The sequence below is a fragment of the Syngnathus typhle genome, linkage group LG7 (genome assembly GCF_033458585.1).
Source record: "Syngnathus typhle isolate RoL2023-S1 ecotype Sweden linkage group LG7, RoL_Styp_1.0, whole genome shotgun sequence".
Taxonomy (NCBI): Eukaryota; Metazoa; Chordata; class Actinopteri; order Syngnathiformes; family Syngnathidae; genus Syngnathus; species Syngnathus typhle.
This window is the reverse complement of record NC_083744.1, coordinates 8,961,356-8,980,046: the sequence shown is the minus strand read 5'-3', so window position 1 is coordinate 8,980,046 and position 18,691 is coordinate 8,961,356. Positions and strand designations below refer to the sequence as shown.

General features: G+C 38.6%; 1 protein-coding gene across 2 annotated transcripts in view; it reads right to left on the bottom strand.

Annotated features, from left to right (window-relative positions):
• Positions 1–4,122: 4,122 nt before the first annotated feature.
• The window catches only part of tspan9a (tetraspanin 9a), a 124,003-nt gene continuing 109,434 nt past the window's right edge, over positions 4,123–18,691 (bottom strand). For both annotated transcript variants that reach the window (XM_061283762.1, XM_061283761.1), the window contains 5 exons: positions 17,889–17,963; positions 9,004–9,105; positions 8,630–8,761; positions 7,374–7,457; positions 4,123–4,968 (listed from right to left, as the gene is read on the bottom strand). In XM_061283762.1, the coding sequence (XP_061139746.1) occupies positions 4,897–4,968; positions 7,374–7,457; positions 8,630–8,761; positions 9,004–9,105; positions 17,889–17,963 (465 nt within the window). In that variant the 3' untranslated portion in view covers positions 4,123–4,896. The remainder of the gene's footprint in view (positions 4,969–7,373; positions 7,458–8,629; positions 8,762–9,003; positions 9,106–17,888; positions 17,964–18,691) is intronic.

Sequence of the window (18,691 nt, the reverse complement as noted above, 5' to 3'; positions counted from 1 at the left end):
CCACAGATTCCGTGAGAGGAATTGTTTCCACGTACGAGAAAAGATACATGATTCAAATGCAGTCAAATATGATGCTCAAGAACATAGCAACAAAACACATTTACATAAATGTACACCATTCCTATTCTTAAAAATAACTGTTATGCATGAAGAAATGAAGAAGTGGATTGTTTTGCATTTTAAAATGAAGAAACTCAGGCATCGCTACAAGATCTTCAAAGAAACAATATGCAACTGGAAATGGACAATGTCAGAAATCATGTTTTTGCCATAACAACCTTTTGTCACCTTCTTGAGTGTTCTGTAATTTGTAAACCCTCACACTCTCAGTCTTAATGTGATTGCACACGCACTCATGCCAATGTCACGATTCAGTGTTGTGTGCAATAATTAATAATTATCATAATAATCATAGTTTGTAGCACCATAAGACCACAAGTAGTGTTAGAAATGACAACGAAAGACATTCACCATTTCTGTTTACATTCTTTAATTCCTGATCTTATTACATACTGTTAAGGAAAACAAATTCCGTGGCATTCGAATAGATTTTGGTATTTCCGAGGTAATTTCTATCATGGAAAACTTTTGTTTTTTTCTTATTCCAATCTTCACACTGTAGAGTCTTTTGCCGCTTTATTGTACCCTTTACAGTTAAAAAATACCGACCCACAAACGAAAATTTGTATTTTCCAGATTAACTTTATATTTGTATGATTTTTTTTATTTATGGCTTTCTACGTTAACTAGGAAATGCGGCCGTGCAATTAAACATGTCTTTACTGTGGATTGGCGATACAACTGCGATGAAATGCTTGTGTGCATATATGGTTTGAGTTAGTTTTCCAGTATCTTAATAGAAACTTTATTTTCAAAATGGAAGCAAAAAAAAAAGGTACTGTGGCTTCCTCACATCCACTTCAGAGTTGGCAATCATCTTTACTAGTAGGGCTAATGTAAAAAGCTGATTTAATGAATGAATGAATTGTTCATAATAGGGCTTCACACGCTATCACGCTTAAAATGCAGAAATTGATCATTCCGTCTCATTCAAATTCAATTAAACCAGATCTTATTAAGAAGGAGTAAGATGACAAGTGTGAAGTACTGAAAACCCTTTTTGGCATTCAAGGAGTGCTTCATGACCCATTTCCACCGCTATCAACTCATACTTAATTGCCTTTAGTGCTTGTAGCTGTGTTAAGACCAAGCAACATTTTTATACCTTGTAGAGACTAACAGAGTGTTTGCTGAGTCATTTAGCAAACGTAATGATGTCATGGTCTCACAGCGGATCTTCTTTATTGTGTGTCTGTTTGTGTGTGTTGTTGGGGGGGGGGGGCGACAACAAGATAAACACACTAAAGAAACAAATACTCAAACAGCAAAAGCCGATTTACAAAAATAACAGTACTAAACATATTTTGTTCATCCTTGTATTGACATCTACAAAGCCATGACAATATGAAGGGTTGAGACGTAGTTCATGCGGAGATGAGCATTTCTGATTTCCAGTATTTGAGAGTTCTGAGGTCACGTATCAAATGTGTGACACTCAGTGCCTTTTATTTTTGCTAGAAACAGGATCATTGAAGACTATCCACAGGTGTGAATGGGAGACTGGATGATAGTCTGCCCTTCAACCTGCTGGAGGTCAACCCAAGGTATATCTCACCACAAGTCAGCAAGATAGGCTCCAGGTCACCCACAAAGATGAGCCTGTATAGAAAATGGAAAATTGGCATAATTGTAATATGAATTTAACATCTTGTGACTGCCTGAACTGTCACAGCTGTTTCCTCTCCAGGGTTTGGTCTTCCTGCTGTGTATTGTGTGCCTCATCTGCAAAGTGCAGCTGTAAATAAGGGATGCGCCGAGAGTTTGCGCAAGTGGAAGAGCCGTGCCCACTCTTGCCTGCACTGTACATCAGCAGCTGTCATGTTCCACCCCATGGGCATGACCAGTCGCGTTAGAGCATATGGACCACCAAGTGAATGACTGCCAACAGGGTCACTCCATGCAAGTGTAATTCTTTTGCTTCCTGTCATCTGGCCTTTCTCTTTGGGGAAAAAAAAATCTGTACCTCAAAAACAAAGGTCATATCCTGTACATATATAAGATGATTGGGGGAAAAAAGGAAGGATGCATCTCTACGTCTGATATGTTCCGTCTTAAAGTCAACTTCCAATACGAAAAAAACGATGCAACATTAAACTGTAAAAATCCATACCATCTGTACACACTGTTCTTAATTAAATTTCAATTTATGAATGGTCCAACCGCACTGTTCCGAATTATAACCTAATTATTCAACTAATATAAAAAGTGGTTCAATATTGTTCTGATAAAGGCCAAGTTTGTACATTTGTCAAATAAAATACATTTGCATGTAATTCATTCCTAATTAATTGCAAACATGCATGACCTTGAGAAAATGGCCTCTCAACGTGATTAAGGACATCGTACAACAGGGAGTTGTGCTAAACTCGGTTGAAATGAGTGGGAGGTAACATTTCAACACTGTACAATAAAATGTTCAACAGTAAAAATAATAGCTAGGTTTGCATTTTAAATCCAATAACATATTGGAACTGCAGAATGACACAAGAAAAGACAAATTTTGCTGATTGATGTACAGTGTATTGAGCTACTGAGTGTCAGTAGGAGTTGTACTTGGCTAAGAACAACTTAAGAAATTGGTAAGAAAATATCATAGCAAAGGTGGATAAGTAAGATTAAGAACATCCATTTTAAGTAAACAAAAACACCCACAATTTTCTCTGCTGGCTATTCAAACCAATGCAAAATGGGAAACATAAACTCAGGGATTTGATTAGGGAGTCTTAAGAAAATCTTTAGATGCCGCTATAGCTAAACTCTCCATCTCTAAAGAGTAGAAATTATGCAGTATGTGTCATCTTGAGGGGAAAAATGTAACTACCATTTATTATTTAAGATGTCTGCCCATGTTTGAACACACGCACAATAATAAATGCCAGCCCTCAAATTAGTGCCGTTTACATCTCCCCCGTAAATGTGTTGCTGTAGGTTCACTGTAACCGGCTCCTCAATGGGTGATTGCTTACTTGCTGTTTGACAATGGAAATGTGTTTGGGGTTCCAAACCAAACTGAAATAAAGTGAGCTGTACTGATGTAATGATGTTTCATGTGCCTCCCACCTGAGGCCATTTCCCTTGAAGTCACCCCACCAGACATAGAGAACCAACCCAAGTATTTTCAGTGTTTAAGATTGATTCGATGACACATGCGATAAAGAGTCCCAAATAGATGTTTCCTTTAAGGCATGTTGCCATAGCTATATGTCTCAGCTTTGATCGACCTACCCGCCCCATCATCCAGTTCTCTGGTGGCCAGGAAGCACAATAGGAGTGGTGACAAAAATACAGCGGCGTGACCTGAATGGGAGCATCATCTGGGATGCTATCTGAAACTAGGGACTCATTTAGGTATGGGAGATGTGGGAGGATCTTTTGGTGGGTTTGTTTATAACGGTTCTTAAATTGTATTATGTGATGAAAATATGGCAGTGGCTGCTGGAATCATTTAGGGATTTTGACATTCACTCACACGACATTACGATGCTATACTACAGCTTGTTTCTGGGAGGAAAAAACGTTATAAGAGCACTGCAGTGTTTTTTTTCTCGTGGAGTTAAAACTTATTTTGCACCCCAATGCTCCTTTGTAATTCAAAGATAAAGGGGAAGAGTTTACCCCCAGACTGATGAGGAGGACAAATGTGTGACGGAGGATTATGAAAGAAGAAACCTTTCGCTGCTCCCACTAAACCAATTTATGATATCAGAATGAATACTGTTTTTGCCTCTAGTGCCCATGATTCTGTGTTTTTACGCCCTTATTTTTCTAACCTTTGCCGTGTGGAACAATGTGATAAAACACAAGCATAGACCACAACTTAGTTTGTACACTCAAAGGGGGAATTTCATCACCCGGGATCCTTTTCTTGACAGTCCTGGTGGAGCTTTAATAAACAACCATTTTACACAATTTATATTGTCTCTGTGGGAATTGTGTTGTGGCAGCACACTGTGTGTTGTTACCCAGGTAGATTTGTACCGTTATCCAAAGAATAAAGCGGAATTTATTTCGAAATAATTTCTCTCCCTTTAATAAATTCCTTCAATCCCATTCACTTTACCCAAAATGCTAGTCAAAGGGAAAATATATGACCCTTGGATCATAATAAACACCATCCTGACATGTCTATGCTGCTCACATCAAATGCAACACACACTACATTGTAGGTTACTTACATTCCAAAGGGGCATCACGCACATATCAAAGGTTTTTGGAAAAAAAATTAGTGATAGCGGCTTTGAAGGTAAGTCGGTGATGTAAAAAACTGGCATGCCGTTTTGGACTTTTTTTTCATATACAATGAAAATGGGGGATGATTTTTTTTTAAGCCTAAAGGAAAGACAAATATATACTCCACAAGAAATACATAGGTAGGGAGGAGTTCTATGTTCTTTACCACAATGAGTGGTAAGTGTTAGCAAAAGTCTTAAATGTCTTGGTGTCTGTGTGTGGTTCTCTCCAGCAAATTGTTATTCCAGGCAAACACAGATTTTTTTTTTTTTTAAAAGGGAGGAGTGACAACCAACAGGTTGCCAAATGCAAAAGGTTGCTTCAATGCCAAATTATTTATCCCTTCTCCTCTTCCAGTTGTGTTACTCTTTGGCAAAAATGAATGGCGAAAGGAGAGAGCCCAGAGCGGCGACACATGAAACACAAAGTCTAGGAACAGAGTCAAAGGATGGTTGTAAAGTAGTGGCAGCAGTGGTGCGGGAGGAGGGGGGTACATTTAATCAGAGTTCCATCCCTTCAGGCATTGACAGGCCTCTTCTCCTGAGGCTAGGCATCGTACTTCTTCCCTGTTCTGTGGATGTGATGAAAGAGCGTCATGGAGAATGCCATGCCCAGAAGCTGTGGACAAAAAGAGAAGGACACAATATGTCAAAACAGGTTTGTGTGTGATATACCTGAGCACATAAGGGCCATTAGTTTTTTTTTTTTTTTTTAATGGTACGTATGCTTTTTGATGTAAAATTCCCACTGTGAAACACCAGCACGTCTTCATTCACACGCCTACTAAAATGTAAGGTAAAGATTCTGAGAGGAAATGTTGGGCACAAGCATTAAATCACAAAAGTAAATGGAGATGCCTTAGTAGGCAGGGTAGAGTCTCTTTCAAGTTGCCATTACGTGTCCTATTTGTACATCAAAGACAGTCGCAAGGCTCATCCTAACACCTTTATCTACTAAAACACCGAGCACATCTTAATACACCACACCGTGAAGTAAAAATGAATAATATTTCAACCGCTACGGAAAATGACACCATGTCGATGAAAGACCGCTGAATAAAGTGCCTTTTTATGTCGGTCATTTTACACCAAGTATATTTAGCTCCAGCAAGAGTACCTGATAGTACTAAAACCTTTTTATTTGAGTAGAAGTACAGATACTGGTGTAAAAAATATTGATGTACCACCTAAAAAGTGCAGCAAAAAGAATAAAAATTAGTTGATAACCATAACTTGGGCCAAAGGGAAAAACAAGCGAAAATCTCGACTTACAATATGTTTCCTCTTCTTTGAACACACATTTGATCTTGTCATCGACAACATGATGCAAATCTCTTAAACAAAGCTGCGGAATGGGAATAGCTTAGTTTCCCAAATCGCTTGTGTTAATTTAATGTTCTAGAGTTCAAATTCACTTTTCTTGCAGCTGTTTATTGTTTTCCCAAGATGCCAATCATTAAACAACCAATTTTGGCTTTACTATTTACCTATACCTTTTCACATTGGGCCATTTGCAGTGAAGGTTACAAAAAAAGTCAAGTAAAGAGTGGACAAACATGTACAGATAACCTGAGAAATCCACTTCAGTACAGTAAGGAAATAGTTGTACTTTATTAATTTGCACCATTGTTTTGAGCTCACGTGATAGGCTCTATGACAGGAATGAAATGTAACATGTATATTTTGCGTCACTCAATGTATTATTTTCTACATTAAACATAAAACCAGTTTTTAATAAAACAGATAGCTCCAATGTACAATATAATACATTAAACCTGAACCTTGAGCCACCGTGACTAAATTTATTTTTCAGTGCCGTACTTGACAGCAGATATTAAAAAAAGAAAATACAGAAAAAGAGAGATTATCTCTCTATTTTTCCCCTATTTTTTCTGTATTTACTCAAAGTTAAAGTCGTACCTGTCAGTTTCTCTCCCAAGGTAACATTTTGTTTGCAGTTTTATACTGACGATTAGAGTTGTTTAGAAAAAGTTACCATACTTTGAAGAAAATACCACTGGGCTAAGTTGTTGTCAACAGCTTTTGTCAGTAAACATCTAGCTGATAAAAAAGTCTCTTCATAGCTGACCAGTGCAGCTCTGATACAAACGATTTTGGCAGATTGAGTATGACAGGTACTTATGAAGCAAAACGCTGAAAACTGTAGAGATTTAGGAACCACTAAGGAAGAACTTCCAAGACTTATTGTTCTATTAAATGTGTATCATGAAATGTAGGAGACATGTGATGTACTTTATAAAACTTTGCAAAGTGAACAACCTAGCACAAGCTGTGCTTTATTATTGAGTCTTTAGATCACTGACCATTCCTGGTATCCGACTTACGTACTATCTAGAGTGCTAAAAGTTTACTAATTCTTTCTCATTAGCTTTGGCGACCTATTGAAGTGCAAAACTTGCATTCTCTGAAAACAGGATCTCCGGGAAAGTCCAAGAGTATTTGAGTAATGACATTGTTTATAATTTGAGCCTCTTAGCATCTTTATCAGTGGAGGTTGTTGTACGTAAGGAAAGGGAACCTTTTCAAAAACACAAAAGATAAAAGTTTTTACTTGATTGTTGTTTGCACAATTGTACCGTAAGGACATCAGTCAAAGTTTACTGGTTGCAAAGTAAATCTGTTCAACCAACTCCATATATCCAGTCTCCTGGATGCATTTCTATCATATGTATATGTTTGTAGCCTCTTTAACATGCACACCAGAGCTTTTTTTAGTATCCACTTTGTTTGTTTTCTGATTGATTCTCACTGTCTGCTTGGAGCAAAGCCACTGTGCTTTGAGTCTCTCAGACAGGACCAGTGTGGAGAAAAAAAAAAAGAAGAGGCTTCAGTATTTTATAAGATATGGCTGCCCTGGACACCCACTCAGGACAAACCCTATTACTCACCCGGCAGTACATGGGGGCGCAATGGATTGAAGGGCAATTGATGCAGACATGTCACAACGTAGGCAGACAAATACAGCACCCGAAAAGAAAAAAAACACATTAATACACCTCCTACCTGCACTACCAAGATGACCATGCCTATGGTTCCCAGCATGTGCTTGTTGTCATCAAGCCATTCCTCTACTTTCTCAAAGCAGCCCTATATGGAAGAACATAAAAGTGAAAAAATATCAACCAGGGACCCACAATATATATTCCTGAAAGCTGTGTGAATTATACAAAAGATGAGAAAATACCGACCTCGTATGTGAGGTGTAAAATAAGTGAATTATGAATTTTCTATTAAGACTTGCAAAGTTCCTGAGATGTAAAATGTGCATTCGGGTTCATTCGGAGGTCTACTAATAATGAGGGGATGTTGCTTTCAGCTGCAGAGTGGTTATCCCTTTCTGTGGCAGCAGTTGGACATGACAGTGTGGCCATTTTCCTGGGGCAGGATTTCAGGAATTTAGCGCTGCGCCACCCCAGTGGGCCAGCTCAGTGTCTACTTATTCTCAGTTTGGCAAATGTGTAATTCCCTTCTTTGGACTGGACTACCCACATAACACAGCGATTAGTCTTGTAATAGGAGGAAATTGGGAAGACTTTTGCACAGCTTTAAACAAAATGGCTGTTGCCACATAATGGAAAAAATCTGTAAGGCAATACAAATAAAAGTTAATAGGAGTTCTATTTCCACTGATTAGACACAGTAGGTTGTTAAGGAAAATAAGGACCAGATGGACTTCCGATTAGAGTTGTATGTACTCTATAAATCGGGCACGTCGAGAATCTATCCATAGGGGAGCTCAGCCCCGTATCAGAATATCAAGCATACATTGTATTGTAATAACAGCAATCTTTTTTGTTTGAATTTGTTTCAGAAAATGAATAGTGGAATATACTGCCTGCTAAAAAAAAAAAAAAACGTACTCATGGTGCACTGTAAAGTGAAGTTGTACATACAAAGAGTGAAAATGCATCAGAAGTGTCGAGTACAATTTCATTTTCTTGCTCGAACAATGTGAATAGTTTTGGTTGAACTTTCTTTCTCAAGATTATAAAAATCTGTAGTTTGGAGCATTGGATAAAAGCCCCCCACCCACCTCAGCCCCAAATACCCAACGATTTAAACTATTTATTTTATTGTTTTATTATTGCTCATACATTCAAAGCGTCACAAAATAAGAAGAAAAAAAATGATTAAGTTCAGTGCAGTTTAAGTGTTCAAACAAGTTAGCTTTGGACTATACGTAGTACATATATCATTATTCAAAACTCAATTAAGAAAGACATATGCCCCATACCTTAAATACAGTATCAAGCGCTTACCCGATTCCAGAACATGTTGGTGGAGTTACGGCCACAGTTCTGGTAATGCTCCTGGCAGCAGCGGTCTGGAACGACTTTCTCTTGCAGGGCCTCATGCCAGTCGGTGTAAGCTATAACGCCGCAGCACTTCCACTGTGGAGCCCACACAAAGCATAATGCAAATGCAGTCAGACAGGGAGATGGTCAGATTCTTGAAACTTAACTTTGACGTGACTTCACTCTATTACACCGTAATGGAATTTACTCAGACAGCCGTGAAATTCAATGTTGCATTAATACTAAGGCTAGACGCCATGCAACACATTAGCAGAATTATTTTAGAAGTAGTTCTGCTAATGCATAGTGCATTTGTTGAAACTCCGAGGGCCGCATACCTCTGCCTGAATGATGTTCCAGGCATTTCTCAGGCCAATGTTGTTTTCAGAGTTGTATAGAGCCAAGCCATCCTTCAGATCTTGTTTAGCATTCTCACTCACCTGCAGATGAGAGAGATATCAGCCATGGTTACAATGGCTTAGAATAGAACAGCATCCCTGTGGTGTGATCACTGAACAACCGCAGGGAAATACAGTGAGAAATTGAAACCTGGAGAGAGCTGCCAAAAAACATGAACCATTGTGCGAGTTGATGTCAGATAGTTCAAGCATGTTTAATACGATACCATCCCAAATCAGAATTTTTTTTGGTGTGTCATTGAGCAGAAATTGTTACTGGTTGGAAACAAATGTGATGAATTCATGTACTTGTGTCTGAAGTTATAATGATTCAAAAGATTATTTCGACAATCAAAGAGAATAACAGTTGTGGAGGTTGGACTGAGTTGAGACAATGGATAGGAGTAATTATTTTCTCCGGCTAGTACTTTGATTATTCTGGATGATTCTGGAATAGTCACAACAATAAAACAATAGGCCAATACCCATTTCACATCAAGAAATATTTCAAAAAGTATACGTAAATGTATAAGTATAAATGACTGATTATGTAATATGAATAGCAGCAAGTGGCTGCGCATTATTTTGGTTAATTTATTTCAGGCAAAAGATAAACAATTATACAGCTTACTTCATATACTGCGATTGGCTAGCGACCAGTTCAGCGTGTACCTGCTGCTGGGATGGGCTCCAGCACGCCCGCCAAGCTTGTGAGTGCAAGCGGTTTTGGAAGATAATTGTATGAATGAATAAATTATTTCAAATAATCACTTATCAATAAAATAAAATAAAGGAGTGTGAAGAAAAAAATCTTCATGAATCCAACCCATCTTTTGACCTATACATTACTCAAACAAACAGACAGAAAAACAAAAAAAATTTCCAAATGTGCTATGATTATGTAGAAAAACAGCAATTCCACCAATGGTTAAACTAGTACACCAGACAACAAGGTAGAAAGGAAGAAATAGAAGGGAAATTCAAATTCATATATCAGAAATGGCAGTCGACAATGCACCGCAAATGCAAAAAAAAAACGCAAAAAAAAAAGCCCATACATAAACAAATAAATAAACAAAATTATTTTACATGGAACCACTGACTGCCAAGGCACCGTGGCTGGAAATCACAAATCCAATAAAGCAGTAGGCCAATGTCAAAACAAATCCGTTTTGTACAGATATCTGTCAAATCACATCCCCATTATAACAGAATGTGCTTACTCAGGAACGATTTACAGTATGTTATTATAAAACATCTGAAATCATTTAACCATTTGTTATCACTACTGGATAATTACAATTAATACATTCATCTATCTGGCTTTCTAATTGACAAAGGCTCAACTTTGTGTTATGACTTGAGAAGGGATGTGGCCCTCGCCCACATGCAGCTTTGATATACCCTGAAGCAAAGTGCGTTAATCTGTTTCCTTGTGATTGAATTCCAAAAATGTCCTCAGGGTTGTGTCATGTCTGTGAGAGATTAATATCTTATTGGATGTATAAATGAGAAACTAAAGTCTGGTTTAGCTCTCCAGCAGTTTGGTTTGCCCATGGGGAGATTTCACTAACAGCCGCAACAGATTGTGTGGCACTTCAGATACTATGTGGTAATTATTACAGAGAAAAAAGGCGCGTAGTCCCCGAACCACACAAGAAATGTTCTCAGGCACTGTTAATCACACCACAACAAAAAGGTATTTACAAGCTAAAGCCTAATGCCTCAGCTCACTAACATCAGACCACTAATAAGCTCAGAAAGTATTGACCTTGTCAACAACTATTTGATGACTAGTTTAATTTTAATCAACAGCAAAAATAGTGAGTGTTTTGACCAAAACCAAAGATGTGAGTTAGATCACGGAGCGCAAACAGTTTTGTCTAATCGTGGCCTGTTTTTGTTTTCACATTTGAGTGCGAATGTTTTTCTTTACTAGAGTACGCATGTTTGATTTCCTAATCATTACAAGTGCCAAACCCATGGTCAGAGGTTGAAGAAGCCAATCCAATGAATATAGTCACTAATGATATCTGGATTTAAAATGAGCATTAATCATTTTTAGTGTGCACAAAGTTTTTTTTTTTTTTTAAAACTGCAGAAGCCTCATGATGAATCTGAAAATCTCTGACAGGAATCAATACTGCCACAGTCATAAAGTTGGTCGGATTTTATTTATTAAGCAGATGTATTTGTTTGCAGCCACTTCCCACTGCCTGGTAACCAAATGGTTGTGAGGCGTAACGTCATGCAACTGCAATTATTCTTCAAAGTTTGAATATCACTAAGTCTTATATCAATCTCAAACGGCCGCTGCAAATATTAGAACAATCTGCATCGAAATTCTGAATTTTGTGAACAAAACGTCTTCCTCGCCAAATTACATCTTACTCGTTGTGGCAATGGTAAAAATGAAGTCAAAGTGATCTGGTCTGAGTTATGTATTCATTGTCTTAAATATGCAAGGTCGATTTCCTTGAACTCCATCCATCCATTTTCTATACCTCTTGTCCCCACGGGGGTCACAGGTGAACAACCATTTGGACTCGCATCTAGGGGCAATTTGGAGCGCTCAATCGGCATGTTTTTGGGTTATGGGAGGAAACCGGAGTGCCGGGAGAAAATATGCAAACTCCACACAGGGAGAGCCGGAGGTGGACTCGGACCTGCATTCTCCTCACTGTGAGGCGGACGTGCTAACCAGTGCGTCACCGAGCCGCTACCTTGAACTCTAAAATCTTAAATACCATTAAACTCACTTCCGGTCATATTTTTTCGTATGGTTCTGTAACCTTTCTGACGCAGAGAAGCTCTTTGAATGCCTCCTCGGGCTCCAGGCTCCAACATCCTCTGCATCTGTCCATGTATGAGAAAATGAGATGAGGATTTTTATCTTCAATCTCTGCCTCTTTGTTTTTGTCTTCTGCTTTCAATCTCAGTTTAATGCGATACTGCTCGCTCATTACGCACTCCTTGCAAACACTGGAGAGCAAGCTCCTTCTACTCCCCACCCCAACCCACGCACACAAAACACACACAAATGCACACAAACACGCACACACACGCATAAGTATGCAGCCTTGGTCTCCGATGGCTCTATGTACATCTTTCACTTTAAGTGTGAAAGACTTTTTTAGCACCACACCTGAGGGCCACCTTAAAGAAAATATACCACACAATCTCGATTCAAGGCTAATGAAAGACATACAAATGACTGCAGAGCAAATGTGAATTTATTTGTGCAATGACCTATATCTTTCCTCTTTTCAGGAATGCAATATTGCTGCAGAAGCCTATTTTTAAATATAATTGACTGTTTTCACTCTTTGTTGCACCATTATGTTGCACAGTATGTAAATCATTCTGTTAGAGCTGCAGTTGTGAAATGGGAAATATAAAGTTTTATTGAATTGTATTGTATTTTGTGACAAAAACTCAACTCTCTGAATTAAACTTCAATTTCAGAAGAGGCGATCAACCAATATCTGTTGCCTGACACGTGTTTTTCCTTGAAGCAGTTTTTCACTGCTCACACTGCTCTCTTTAGCCTTACATATTTCAATAGAGATTGTGCACTTGAACCACAAATAGAAGTCCCTGAATAAAAACACCTAATTTTAACCTATTAAATTGGATTTGTATGTGGCTCTAACTGGCGTGACGTATACTCATAAAGCAGAGTCGTTTTCAGGAGGAGTGAGTTTCAAGCGTAAAACAAAATGTCATTGACAAGTTGTGCTGGCTTTCTCTTTTACACGAGAGCATCATTACAGCTCTGATAAGGCTGGTGCATCAACAAACACGTGTAAAGCTAGAAAGGCATACTGTACTGCAAATTGGTAACCGATAAAAACATGGTCAGAAGCTTATGGCCAAACGAAGAAATTGCTCAACAATATGTCGCAAGTGTGTAAACCGGTGCTATAAGCGGGCCGGTATGCAGCGCTACCAGCACTTCCAGCCTTTAGCTTACCGGAACTTTTTACGGTGTACCAAGACTTCACATTATCCTCTTTTATTTTATTTCTCTCTTGCACTATGTGATACTAATACGTTTCCTTTAGGACCTTAATTTTTATTTTTTTTTTGCCTCCGGTAACAATTTAGTGTGTGCTGCAATTGGCTGGCGACCAGTTCAGGATGTACCCTGTCTAATGCTACTGGGAAAGGCTCCAGCATGCCCACAACCCTCATGAGTAGAAGCATTTCGGAAGATGGATGAATGCATTAATTGTGAGCACACGCATGCACGCACGCACGCACGCACGCCCCCCCCACCCCACACACACACACATAGACAGACACACAAACCAAAAAGAAATTATATTTTGATGACAATTGATTATACAAAGACGAAGACTAAGCTACTCAAGGCCATAGAACTTAGAAGGCAGAAATAATTATGTTTTAACGTGTCCAGTCATGGTAATAAAGAATAATGCTCATATCATAATTGCAGAATTAAAATGAAGAACAATTGTTTTTTTGTTTTTTTTTGCGTGGTACGCTTTTTTTTCTGATCTAAATTACGAGTATTGTGCATTTGGGGCTTTTGAGGGCCACTGTAGTATTGATTCTCTCTTAAGCTGCGGCACTAAGAAGGAATGTCTACTCACTGAAATTGCCAATCGCTGCTCTGGTTGAACAGTTCTGCATATTTAAAGTAGGGAGTGGAATTTGTGTGAGAATATTACTTTTAATCCTTTGCTTTGAGCAATTAAAATATTCAATTATGAAATATCTCCAGCACACCCTTCTTCTCTATATGTGTGCAACGCGTGTGGTTCAGGAAACATATGACTGTTGTATTTCCACACACCCATGCCCTGCGTTTGGACACATCACGGTTGCACCTACAGTACTAATTTCATGTGAAATTGGTTCCACTCACTGTGTACTGTCTAGAAGATTTGAGATAACTGTTTCAAAAGCCTAATAAATGATTTGGAGTTTATGAGCAACAAAGCCAAAGGTCCCCAACAACACATTATTAAAGGATATTGAATTCCCTTGGATGCGCTGTAAGACTTGCCTGAATTGCCCAAGGCCAGAATGTTCAATAGTATGAGAGAAACCCCCCTCCTTGCTCACTGCTTGGTTTCAAATAATAAATCACGGCCAGGAATTGAACATATGCTGATAGCTTGCTGCTTGGTTGTGTGTTTGATGCAATAATCAGGCAGCAAACGTGTCACGATATTAGATTACCATTTTAGCTGGATTCTTCCCCTCCCCCCCCTTTTTAATTACTTCCCAAAAATTCATGCTCAAAGTCCAGAAAATAAGATTTATAAATGGCAAACATTCCTTGCTTTGACAGTATGTGTACAGTGTATATTCACCACACAATTTGTAGGTCGTCTTTGAATTAGCCCCTATCGAATGTTAAAATATATTGAATGTTGTTGGCTGGTTTGCTAATTATTTAACGAGATGACCAATTCAAACCTACTCAGTGATTTGCGTGAGACTTTGTGGCATTTGTGACAGGGACAATCCATTCAATGTTGGTGCACATATTTATGGCATTATCCTGCCATAGCAGCGTTCTGGCTCCAACAAAAAATGTATTGCATATCTTCTGTTATGCTCTGATGCTGCTTTTTTGTAGCAATGAAAGATCTGCTCAATGTGAATTGTGATTGACCGGCAAGCATTCAAGTGTGTAGTCCATCTTACAGCCAAATGCACTGGGATGCGCGCCATCTCACCAGTAACCCAATGAACAGAACGACTAGTGGGTGTCGCTTTTGCTGTTTGAGTTATGATTAAAGCATCTTCCCCACCCCAAATTCCAAAGCGGTACAGTCTTATCTCATCCTTTGTGAACTAGGAAGTAGCCTATACCACAAATCCTTTTATCCATGGCTGAGGTCTATGCTCTACTGAATGACATTCTCGCTTTCTGTATCAACTACAGACATTTTCCTTCTGTTACTCCACCATTCTAATTTTTATTCATGTCTTCATTATCTCGCTTCCCTCTCTCCTGAGTCCAACTGTTGTCTCTTGCTCCCTTCCCCCCTCCTGCAATGTCGTTCTTTTTATTCCTTCCGCCCTACATCCTGCTACACACGCTCTGCTGCTCCCCTTGTGTTTTTGCCAGATTGTGCTTTGACAATGTGAGCTAATAAACCTTTACCGCTGTTTGGGTTGGCATGTTGAGTTGACAGAGAAACAATGAGGTCACGGCGTTAAAGACGAATGGCAGTAATCTAGTTTGTGGCCTGGCCATCTGCTAGAGTCAGCTGCTTGCTAACTGCAGGGCCTGATTTAATTATAGTAGACATTCTGTATGGAGTTTGATCAGCCAACTGAAGATCATTGGGCTTCAGAGGAAAATTACATACAGCAAAGTCACATACACAACCCCCTCTTCCACTAATCAGAACAGTTTGTGTTTCCATTGTCAAAACATGCATTTAAGGATGTGAGGCATCCCTGCATTGGGGAGGAGGCAGTCTTTCTTCCTTTCCTCATAGTATTTTGTACTTTAAAAAGACTCAGAGAGAAAAAGCACGCGTGTTACACATTCCTTATAGTCAAATGTGCACATTAGGGCAGCATCGTTTTAGAAACACGAGAGATGTGATATAGCAACTGAATTTACCAATATCGATAATATTGCAATATTCAACATGTACCTTAAGAAATTCCATTTTTTTATCAATTGAAAGAATTGCTTTTCTACGTGGCAAAATAAGAAATATTGTCTGACATGTAACCAGTCCATGGCGCAAAAAAGGTTGGGGACCGCTGGTTTAGAGCATTGCCACCATTTAAAAACTTGGATACAAAAATCAGATGATAATAGGAGCAGTTGTTTTTGAATGAGGAAACCAAGATGAACTCATTTTCTTTCAACTATAGGGCAGCAAGAAATTGTAGTCCATTATAGTCCATTGACTAGTTGACAAAGGACAATGGGAATGGAAAGGTCAAAACACTCAAGATTCCATTTTGTGTCTTATTCATTTAATAGTTCCAAGCCAAAAACAAAATACTTAATATTCATTCTTGGTTATTCATCTTGGTTTACAGGGTTTTGTTTTTCTGCTTCGATGAATACATTAGGGGCATTTTGGTTCTATGATGTTGCACTGTCTCCACCTAAAACTATGATTACTATTCCACACAAGCAAGAAGACAGTTTACCAATGTAAATGCTACAGTCCAAATCTGAACAGTAATATTTGATGAACCACAGAGACGACGTTTTTTCCGAGATTTTGAAGAGAATTGCAACGCTTTATCTCATTTTAAAAACTAAACAAGCCACAATTATCAGTCAATCCAAATTTAAAAGTGGCCAGCTATCGTACATATTTCAGACTTGTTAATAAATGCCTTGTGATCAGAAGATCAAGTAGCAGACGTGGATTAATGATTCCTCTGATCACAGCCTGTAGCGGAGGATGCCTGATACGGCATACCAGATTCCATTAGAGCAGTGAATATCAACTGGCGGATCGCGACCCAAATCTGGCACACCCAACCGTCCAATCCGGCCCACAAATGCATTCTATAAATATGGAATCAAAGAGAAAATATCACGTGGTCCTTACTAAAGCAACTGAAAACAGCAAAAACTGACACTAAAGGTGAAAAATGCCTTCAGTTTTGTAATAATATAGAACTCTACTCAAATTTAACTCCTCAACATCACATGGAACAGGAAGGAAAGTACAGCAAAGAGACTATTTGAGCTCCATAGAAGGGATCAAGCTGGGGTGTCTCTACATCACAAAGTTCAGCCAATAATATTAGTGAGATAAGGCAGCAGTCATATTTGCTCCTGGGGGTGTGTGCTTGGAGGCCTGATCCAAATTTAAAGATGGATTGGTTGCTAAATGAATGGCTTTATCTGCTTGGAAAGCTAAATTTGAATAACCATCATTCAAAAGAGGAGGGCCTAAATTAAATAGTCAAACATTTACATTTACCCCATTAAAGTGCTTCTAATTGGTATTCTAATGCACAATTATTTGTGCTGGTTAAAATACACAATGCTTGACAGAATCCAGTAGAATATTTAAGCAGCTTTGACAAGAAATTGCTCCATACTGGTGTCCTCCATGTGAGAGAAGACTGTCACTGTATGTGGCTATGTCTAGACAGCTGCAGTGTACACTTACAATTTCAGTTATGTTAGACTTCATTATGTTATCAAGTTACGGACATAAATCATAGAAACCAGAGAGTTGATCACGGTTGAGAATATAGTTTATGACAATATAGTTTATGTATTATTTCACTTGTAACATGCATAAATACAATAATTTGTCTTTAGTGCTTATATTATGTCAGTGGAACAATATAATGTATATATGTATATATACATATATAATATGTACTGTGTCTTGTCACCGTGGGATAATAGGAAACGATATTTCGATCTCTTTGTGTGTCTTGACATGTGAAGAAATTGACAATAAAGCTGACTTTGACTTTGATATTTGTGGAAAAATAAATGATGAAGGGTGGACTCCAGATTGCACAATGATGTCAGAAATGTCACAATCTTTAAATATTGTCACCTGTTTCCCCCAAACACACACATGTGGACACCTAATTTGAATATGGGAGGTCATGGGAAAAGTGCACCATTTGTAGGAAGCCAACTGGTGAGGATTAGTCTGCATTTTGAGGTCTAACCTTTGACACCAGCCTACCTTTTTTTAGAATGGTAGGATCGACCTATTCATGCATTTCTTTGCTTACACTGTTGCATGTCCTCTAGATGTTTGAGAAATGTCAGTTTTTGACTGACGGGGCCCAACAAAGGAAAATGAAAATGAAAATTTTAGTAGTCAAATTAAACCTACCTTATCTGAATACACAAAGAAGAGGATGAGTAATATCAGCTCTGTCAAGAGAATTATCAGCAGGACGATGAAAAACTGTCAGAGAAAAGGGAGAAACAAAATTTTAAAGCCAATGAAAACAGATAAAAAGTAAAAACCATGTTAGCTGGCATACAAAGGCCTGTTGAAAGTATCACAATTATGTGTATCATGTGGAAAAACATCAACCATTCGACTTTACTTGTTTAAATGCCACATGGAGATTACATTGAGTAAAAATGAGAAAATGGGAAAGCAGCACATGTGAATTCTTGACTTCACCAAACAGCTTACAAAATATAGTAGCACACTTTTTATAACCTTTATGCAGAAAAGACTTCAACTGAGGGATGAAAGAAGAGGTGGAAAGAAAGCCAGAGTGTGAGTGTGTGTGTGTGTGTGTGTGGGGGGGGGGGGGGGGGGAGAAGAATCAAAGCAGCGGAGTGCTCATAATGATGGGAGTGAAGGGAAAATGGTTTTAATACCTAAGATTAATTTCCAACACAGGCTGGGCTCATGTACTATTCTTCTCTCCTTGCCTTCCCCTGAGCCAAATATTTACCAAGCACTTTCCATAGAATACGTGTGAATCAAAATTCCAGACGAATGAAAGACACTTGCAGGGACGTTTATGTTGAGGCCCAAAAGCAAAAGGTAAAACATACGGTTGGATATACAGTACAGGTAGTAATTATTGGTGTATCTGCAGTGGTGGTTCAACCAGATGGTTAACTAGTTGACGAGCCGACTCCACTACTCCTGCTGCTAAAGGAAATAAACCAATT